Source organism: Haplochromis burtoni, unplaced genomic scaffold, assembly GCF_018398535.1.
Source record: "Haplochromis burtoni strain Fernald_Lab_line unplaced genomic scaffold, NCSU_Asbu1 Contig_74, whole genome shotgun sequence".
Classification (NCBI taxonomy): Eukaryota; Metazoa; Chordata; class Actinopteri; order Cichliformes; family Cichlidae; genus Haplochromis; species Haplochromis burtoni.
The window spans coordinates 349,713-359,528 of record NW_024582435.1 but is presented as its reverse complement, the minus strand read 5'-3'; the positions used below and the strand labels follow the sequence as shown (position 1 = coordinate 359,528).

General features: G+C 39.4%; 1 protein-coding gene across 1 annotated transcript in view; it reads right to left on the bottom strand.

The window, feature by feature from the left end:
• Positions 1-6,369: 6,369 nt before the first annotated feature.
• The window catches only part of LOC102292359 (polycystic kidney disease protein 1-like 2), a 26,054-nt gene continuing 22,607 nt past the window's right edge, over positions 6,370-9,816 (bottom strand). The window contains exon 31 of the mRNA XM_042221771.1: positions 6,370-6,884. Within this exon, the coding sequence (XP_042077705.1) occupies positions 6,681-6,884 (204 nt within the window). The 3' untranslated portion in view covers positions 6,370-6,680. The remainder of the gene's footprint in view (positions 6,885-9,816) is intronic.

Genomic DNA, 9,816 nt, shown 5'->3' with positions numbered 1-9,816 from the left:
AAATGGTAGTTTCATTAACTTCTTATTACAGTGCTTAAAATGGGATGGACACTGGCTTCCTGGAACTTCACCTGCCCAGAAGCAGCAGGTAATGTTGAAACTGGCATGAAATGCACCAAAGCCTCAATTAGCCATGGTCATGTGATGTTTTGAACCACGCTTCAAAGCAGTGTTTCAAGACATCAAGCTTCTATTACTGACCCTGGCTCCTCAGGGTAAAGTTTTACTGCATGTAACACAAGTTAAGAACCAAAGAGAAAATACGGAGTGCAGTGAAGTTGAAATTAAAACTCTAAACCCTGAGTCCAAGTCCTCTCAGAACTATGAGGTAATATGTGTTGCAGTCTTTTGATTGAGGGGAAATAAACATCTTTGGGCAAAATCAGCAAACATTTTAGTTATTTTTGTCATGGGAGTGGCAGGACATGCTTTTAAAAGTACTTTGGAAACAATACTTTACTGTGTTGTGGGTTAAATTTAAGGTTTTTTAATGAAATAACACATATAAATATACAGGGTGGGCCATTTATGTGGATACACCGTAATAACATGGGAATGGTTGGTGGTATTAAAGTCCTGTTTGTGGCACATTAGTATATGTGAGGGGGCAAACTCCTCAAGATGGGTGGTGACCATGGTGGCCATTTAGAAGTCGGCCATCTTGGATACAACTTTTGTTTTTTCAATAGGAAGAGGGCCATGTGACACATCAAACTTATTGGTAATGTCACAAGAAAAACAATGGTGTGTTGGTTTCAGCGTAACTTTATTCTTTCATGAGTTATTTACAAGTTTCTCTTTGTTCACAGCCATTGACATGTAGAAGAGGTTAGCACGTGAGGAGCGGATCGAAATCGTGTTGATATCTGGTGAACGCAGTAACCGGGTCATTGCAGCAGATTTCAATGCAAGACACCCTCGAGACCACCCATCTCCCATGCTACAGTCAGCAAACTGCTTGCTAAGTTGTTGCTATCAGTGTGTGAAGAGTGGGAGAAGAGGGTTGCATTGACAATCCAACACAATGGGCAGCACATTGAACATATTTTATAAGTGGTCAGAAACTTGTAAATAACTCATGAAAGAATAAAGTTACGTTGAAACCAACACACCATTGTTTTTCTTGTGGCATTACCAATAAGTTTGATGTGTCACATGGCCCTCTTCCTATTGAAAAAACAAAAGTTGGATCCAAGATGGCTGACTTCTAAATGGCCACCATGGTCACCACCCATGTTGAGGAGTTTGTCCCCTCACATATACTAATGTGCCACAAACAGGACTTTAATATCACCAACCATTCCCATGTTATTACGGTGTATCCATATAAATGGCCCACCCTGTATATTGAACCAAAATAAAATCATTGGATACTTCATTAGTTCATTCAGTAGTACCTATTTTGCTTTCAGAACTGTCTTAATTCAACATGACAAAGATTCAGTACAGTGCAGGAAGTGTTCTTTCGAGATGATGGAATGGAGCCCACCACATGCTCTATTGAAGCACTATCTGATGACTCTGCATTACAGTGAACTCACTGTCATGTTCCAGAAATCACTTTAAGATGATCTGACCTTTGAGACATGGTGCATAATGCTGCCTGAATCAAGCATCAAAACATAGGTACACTGAAGTTTATGAAGGCACACAGTCAGAATGTCCACCCCTTTATGACAATTAAAGGATGCTCAGGGTTGTTTAAACACCCGGTACTACAATGGTCCAAAGTGTCAGATTGTGCCATAGATTTGAAAGGCAACAGCCTCAGACTCTAAAGCAGGACTCAAGATCATCAAACTTTATAGTTCAAAGGGAATCACGATGAGGGAAATTGTTAGATATCTTGAGAGGGCAAGTAAAAGAATTAGTCCAGTCCAAGTTTGGTGTCCACAATTCCTTACTGGTGCAGATTACTTGGAAGGATTTTAATGGTGGATTGATGGAGAGTAGACAGGCAGGTGATTCAGAGGTGACTCACCTGCCAATTGGTCAGAAAAAGTGAGGCCGCCTTGTACAAAGAAAACAGTATTGTTGTAAAACCTCTGGGAAACCATACCATTGCACTGACTGGTTTGCAAGAAGCTGTCTTCAAATTGAGAGCTGATGAGTTCGATTGCATCTCTTGGTGGATTTTTCCACAAGATTCATACTCTTCCAGAAGTGGAGGATTTTAGTTTGCATTATTTTCTTCTAATTGATAAAAGGATAATAATAAATTATTTGCATACAAAAATGGTTGTTTGCTGGAAAGTGTAGTAAGAGTATCTTTGCAGCACATTAAAAGGACTTCAAACAGATGTTGATGTAAGTAACGGCAATTGCTAAAAACGTTTCTAAAAAGATTAAGAAGGTAATATTGTTGTTAGTGCATGCTCATTGCATACAACAATGAAAAACATGAAATAATGACCTATCCATCCATACGTTTTCTTCCGCTTATCCAATTCAGGGTTGCAGGAAGGTTGGAGTATATTCTAGATGTTACAGGATGAGAGGCTGGGCACACCTGGGATAACACAAAGAGACAGAGAACTGCACCTACAGTCAGTTTAAAAACTCCATTTAACCTACAGTAACACATCCAGTTGGGGAAAAATATACAGACTGCACACAAAGTGGTCCCAGACTGGATCTGAACACAGAACTTCCATGCTGTGAGGTGGCGGTGCCAACCGCTGCACCACCGTGCCATCAGGAAGGCTGAAGCTCTGTGATTATTTGTAAAGATATACCTTAAAAAAGACAGTGCCAAGCTTAAAATGAAATAACATAATAACACATGGAAGGAGACCACAAAGTGTGATGCACCTGTTATTTATCAAAAAACCAAACAAACCAAAAACCTTCCCTGCTCATTATTTCTGTCCATCTAACAAATAAAGAGCTGGTTTTGTACTCAGTAGCAGTGACTTCATTAGCTTCTTTCTAAACAAATGTTACCTTTTGGAGAATTACAATCGCAGTCATCGCTGATGCATCATGTACAGCATCTTTAGAAAGAACTGAATTATATTTAGGCTTCTCACTTGTAAAGCTGTCTGAGAGAGCATAAGCCTGTTTAATATGAGCAAAAAATATGTGTTTTAGACCTTCACAAAGTACCCTCATTTATATTCTAGCGCTCCTTAAATACATTTCAGGAGGACTCTTGCTGTAATTTAACCTCTAGTCTCAATTCAGGTGTTCAAGCAGTGGGCTTGTCTTGTTCTTCTATATCTTATTGCTGGATTAGACATGACTGATATTAAGCAGCTTTATCCTAACCTGACAAATTGTATTCCTTTCCTAAGACTCTAATAGACAAAGTCAGTTGTATAATTTTTCTTTAATGGGGATATCAGTTTAAGTGCATAATGAGAAATGCCACTCTCACTAAAACAAATCTCAAAATAAAAGACTAAAAGAATAAAATCCTACTAATTATGAACTGCAGTGTATCCCTGTGATCCACTCTGTGATTCCACATGTCTGATTTTCACCTTTTGCATGAAGTCTGAGTTGGAGCTCATGAATGTTGAACAAGGATTGTGTTAACTGAAACTGCTGCAATACAAAAAAGAGAAAGCTTCAGAACCAGCTGAGTTTAAACACCAGCTGGCTACTGCATTTGCATATACAATCATGACTCATTACCTATGACATTTGGTTCCTTGCTCCCACACATCACGCACATTACACACATCACACTACGAGTTTTTTGGGTGTTTTCATCACTTTATGTATGCATCACACATGGGCACACGGCAAAACGAAGAAACTTCTGATTTACATAGCACTCATGCATTTCTGGAGGTGACACAGCAATTGTTGCACAGGATAGAAAACTGATTGGCTGGTCAGGGGTCACGTTTGCCTTGAGTTGACAGCGATGACCTTGATGCTAATATTATCTTCTCTTCATCTTCCTCGTCTCTCTGCTTCCTCTTCTCCAGTGGAAAGAGGTTTCTCTCTGCCATTATGCTTAAACCTTTAAACCTTTCCTTCTTGATGAAACGTGACCCTAAACCATCTGTTAGCTATGCTGCTTTGTATCCAGATGTTCAAGGAGTGCAGCGAGCGCCTCTCATCTCCTCCATGCCACTCACTTCTTCTACTACTGTGTTAACTCTGCCATGTTAGTCCAATAATTTATACTTTCCACTCGCTGTCATCTTTTTCTCTGTACCCGGTGAACTTTATTATTATCATTATTATTTGGGAATCTATAATCTTTAATTTTGGAATTTCTGGAATCTTTTGATGATATTATGAACTGCAGATGATGAGATATTCAAAGTCTTTCCAATTTTATGTTGAAGTCCATTAATTGTTCCACAGTTTGTTGACAGTTTTTTGCAGATTGGTGAAAATCTCACAGGAATCTTTGTCTCTCAGAGACTCTTTTTATACTCAGTCCTGACCTGTTGCCAGTTACTCTAAGCCACAATACTTTTACTTTTCCAGCCTTTTGCTGCCTCAGTCCCAGCTTCTTTTTTTGCAACGTACTCCTCTTTTCAGATTCAAAATGTGCTCATATTATTTGTTACAGTGGTTACATTTTCTTATTATAAACATTTCATTTTAATTTGTTTTGTTTGCTCTGGACTTCGGGTCTGGTCTGTCTCTGTCTTGTGTCCGTGTCCTGTCCTCTGTGTCTCTGTGTTTGTGTACCTTCGGTATCTGCAGTCATGTCCCTGTGTCTGTCTGGTCTCTGCTCTGTCTCCATGACTGTCCGCATTCCCTGACTTATCAAGTTAACACATCTGTAGTTTCTGCCTTCTAGTTCCCTGGTTCTACCAGTGTTTTGTGTTTTTGTCTCCCCAGTCTGTCATGTCTCCATGTGTGTTTAGTCCCAGTATCAAGTTCATGTCTTAGTCCAAGTCTCAGTGTGTGTGTTACTTCCTGTTCTCCCGTCTAATTATTTATGATTCAGTTCAGCTGTGTTCCCATGCGTCTCCACATCCCTTAATCATGTATTGTCTGCATCTCCCTCTGCTTGTTGTTGTGTTTTGTCTCTTTGTGTGTGGGGTCTGTCAGTAGTTTTTGGCAGTCAGTTCCTATCCTGCCCAGTAACTGTTTGCTGTTGTCTTCTCTGCTGTTTTTGCCGACATAAATAAAGCTGAGATTTTGAGTCCTGGGATTTTGACCCACTCCCTGCTCGCTACAGACATGTGTAAGGTTTTGACCTTACTATGTGCACTAAGTCCCTTGAGATGACAAAAAAATTCAGAACTGATTTGAATTGCTTTAGTTACTGGACCCAGGATGATTGCAGGATGTCAATAGAGGCAGAAATTGCCATATAATAGGCCTAGACTTCATCTATGAATGTGACCTGCACAACCCTGCGTGATTTCCAGAGTATTTCAGTTTTATTTTCAGAAAGTAATTGCTGAGATTTGTTCTTTGATGTACACTTTGGGGTTCTCAAAATGTTGGTTATAAAGTCCTCGTGAACAGCCTTCTTTACACTGTGTAAGCTTTTTGTCAGAAGGTAATCCTATTAACTTTCATTTTTCATAATGTTCAAGGGTGCTCAGCATGTTCTTATGCTTGACTTTCAAAACCACCAGAAACTGTCACGACCTCTGCGCTGTTTGCTGCTGCATGATCGAGTGTGCTCCTATACGCTGACAATCCAACATTGTGTCTCTCAGACAGAACCTGACGTCCACAGTGGCTCAAAGCACACGCTCTAGTACATTTTAACTCACACACATCTGTTAATGTTTCTGACTTAGTGACACTGCAGAAACATACTTCCTTTTTTCTGGGTCAGCGTGACAAAGCACCCTCATATGGAAAAAGAATAGAGAAGACGGACCTGAACCATGTTTAGCAGCTCTGAGTTGAATATTAAAATGATCTTTGCCTGACTTTGGCTTGTTAAAGCTGTTGTGGCTGAGTGGAAGTTGAGTCTTGTTGACCCTGCAGCTTATGTTACATTTGAGACTTTTGCTTTTCTGATTTGTCTAATTTATGTTACCTTGAATTTACTGGTTAGTTTTATCCACCAAAAACTTTTTGGTTAGGTTCATGAAAAGTGGTTGGAATTTAAATATCTCAAAAGTGCATGAAAATGTCTTTTAAACCATCCAAACATGACAAGTGAGAAATGAGATCCATCACTGATGTCAGAACCTGACAGTCTGCAAAAGACGAAGCCTCTCCAATGATGCCTGCGTGTGTTTGGCTGCGATCTGCTTGGTGATAGACTCTCATCTATTTTGCAGTGTCTGTGGATACTGTGTGAACAAACCAGTTTCAGTAAGCTCGACCTGCAAGGACAGCGGGTTTTAGAGAAATCAAAGCTGTTTGGGGGATATTAAATGAATAACAGTGGTTATTAGACACAAACACATGAATCACACATATGAATGCATTTTTCTCTTTATTTTAAAGCTGAAACATTGATTGTATGATTACCAGACACATACAAACTATATACTTACAATATATGTATGAGATACTCATATAGTTCTTATGTTTTTGGCAACCTGAGTATCATCGTTGCAAAAAAAAAAAAAAACACCACTGAGTCCAACATGCTCTAAATATCTTATTTATCTCAACAAATAATGTATTTCTGTGTGTTATGATAAGCTATTACACATATTCACAAAACAGTGCAGCATGCTCTCGCCAAGAGGGAAAAAAGGATAGGAGAGAACACCGTGGAATAAAAGTACAGTACGTCCTTAGAGGTTTACGTATTTGTCAGACATCTGAAAAATGTTGGCACCAGGAGAAGTGCTTAAGATATTTCTGCTGTTATTTTGGGCCAAGCCACATCCGCCGCTCACGTCGGACTCCTGGGTGTCTTTTGCATGTTTACGTTTGATGCCAAAAAGGCTGTAGATTTTCATCAGCATCAGGTCGACAATCTCCTCCTCTTCAGAAGGCTGGGTAAGGAAGCACAGATTCAAAATCCATAATAAAATACTGCAGATGGCGAGAGCTCTTTTGACCATTTGCACATATTTGTGCAAGTTTGAAATACGAATCCTAAAATGTGGGTGCACAGTTCAACTCCTACGGTTACTTTTTAACAATAAAACCGCTGTGCTTCCTCACTTACATCAATGTTTTCCCTTTGTAAAAGCATATATTTGAAAAATAGAAATAAATAAATAAACCATGCTGGAACTGAACTGTTGCTGTGACTCCTGTTTAGGAGTCCCACTCAGCGACTTAGAAAACCATTAAAAGTTAACAGAATGGACACTGTCTGAATGCAGAACGCTTTAATTAACACTGAGAATTACACCTCAGGTCGAAACCGAACTGGCAGAAACAGCCTGCTGGCCTGGAGGCAATTTTTGGTCAGTTTGATTCTGCAGAATATTTTTAACCTGGAATCCTTAGTGAAAGATTGGATTGCATTCTCTTAGCTGTCTCAGTTAAACTGTGCAAACAAGTATCACTGACTACTGAATTATGTAATGTCTCTTAATTGCCACCAGTGAAATAGATCATTAAAAGCTTTCACAACCCTCCAAAGTGCCCTGAGTTAATCTGAATAATTGCAGTTATGCAACATTGCACTTAAAAAAAGAACATGTCGGGTTCAATAGTGGACAGTGGTTGCATACAATTGTTTTGCTTTGGCAGAAACTTAAACAACTAAATTACAGCAACACAACTTATTCATATTCAATAAACCTGTGCATTTTGTGTCGATAAAACATGATTGAAACATGTTTAGATGAAGTAAGATGAGGTCTTGGAATATTTTAATCCTTCACATTTTTGTCACTTTATTCCAACACTATTCATTAACTTTTATCCTAATACTACTTGGTCACTTAAATACTACATGTTGTATGTTCAATGTTCAACAAAGTCTAGAGCAGGGGTCTCGAACTCCAGGCCTCGAGGGCCGGTGTCCTGCAGATTTTAGATCTCACCCTGGGTCAACACACCTGATTCAAATGATTAGTTCATTACCAGGCCTCTGGAGAACTTCAAGACATGTTGAGGAGGCAATTTAGCCTTTAAATCAGCTGTGTTGGATCAAGGACATATCTAAAACCTGCAGGTTTTAGATGTGTCCTGGAGTTCGAGACCCCTGGTCTAGAGTCTGGTTAACATAAGACGTGAAGGGATTTACAACAACTTCCACCCTTCTATCTTTATCTGGGCTGCAGGGGCATAACCGAGAAGTGATAGGGTAAGAGGAGGGTACACTCTGGACAGCTCACCAGTCTATCCTATAGAGACAAACAACCATTTGCACTCACATTCACACTTATGGGTAACTGTGGGAGGAAACCAGAGTGCTCAGAAGGAACCCACTGCAAACTAGCCAGATTGTGGATTTGAACCCATGACTTTCTTGCTATGAGGCCACAGCACTAACCACCACGCCACCAATCAAGGTTTAGCAAAAGTAGGAAAGCTATGATTTCAAGGCTTGATGCAGAATTTTCTGTACCTTTTTATCCTTGACAGGTTAAACCACAATAATTAGCAATAGCACACATGGTGTGTTTATAGTTGTCTGCCTCTTATAACTCCAACGATTTTCCTGCAGTTTGAAATCTCATGTGATCTTGTGACTTTCGTGACAAGTGAGAAACTCTTACTAGATCCTATCGTGTCATCTCAACAAGAACAAATTAAGCTGTTGAACTTCATGCAGATCCTACATGATTTAATTACGTTCACCATAGAAACATGAAATTATTTTCTTCAAATTACAAGTTAGACTTTTGTAAATGTAACAACCACTCAATTGCATTTTTTTCAGTGCATTTAAGCAGAAGCTGCAGAGTTCACAGTCTTTCCTGAATAAGAAGTCAGTACTCTTCCTGAGATAAATACACATTTCTATCAAAAAGGACAGGAAGCAGACAACATGAACGATGGTGGAAATAATAAAATTCACTCTTGCACTCACAGATTATGGGATACTTTGATGTCATTACCCAAAGCTACTGGCTGCTGCTCTCGACTTCTGTGTAAAGACTAAGTTGTGTTTTCGGGAACCACATGGGCTGTCTTACTCACAAAGTGACAACTTTAGAAATGTAATCTTAGCGTTTTCAGATAGCGAGCCAGACGGTTCCTGCCTGACAATATCAGCATTATCTCCAATCCCACTCTGCTTTTACACAACTGACACCCATAAAAATGGAAGCAACACAGCCAAGTGTTAGGAATTTGTGGCTGTTCCAGTTTGGTTTCATGACTTTAGTGTTTTATATTTTGAGTTTGACTTTTAATTCCTCAACCTTTCAGTTTGCGAGTTACAGCGCGGTTTGTATTTCATTTACTGTTAAAAACTCACACACAGAGACTTCTGATTGGATAATAAGGAAGTCTGCTTCTTGTCCACTCAAAACCTGAATGTAATGATTCTGTGAGGTGCACTCATCTGGCTTTTAAACTTAAATTTCAGTGAAGTTTGCCCATGTGCTTAGGAGGTGCATGACTGGGTAAAATTTTGTTGCATTTAGATTTTTAAAGAAATGGGAGATGGTTGCTGCCTGTGGCCTGGAAACAGCTGCAGTAAAATGTGGATACTTGCAAAGTAAACTTAAGAAATCACACAACAGGAAAAAAAGTGTGAAGAACAGACTGACAGTGTCAAACCTGCAGCTTTTTGTAGGACATGTCATCTTTTCTCTGGGCACACTTTACACTGGGAACCAGAGTTTATTGAAAATAAGCAAATGTTACTTCTTTTTCTTCTTTTGGCACCTCAGCCTATCGCTTCTATGCTCTTGTGACACATCAACCCTCTGAACATCCTCCTTCACATCTATGGGCCTATTTTTCAGGTGTTCCTCATGGCAGCTCCTTGCTGCTCTGATTTAGTCTGAACCAAAGTTC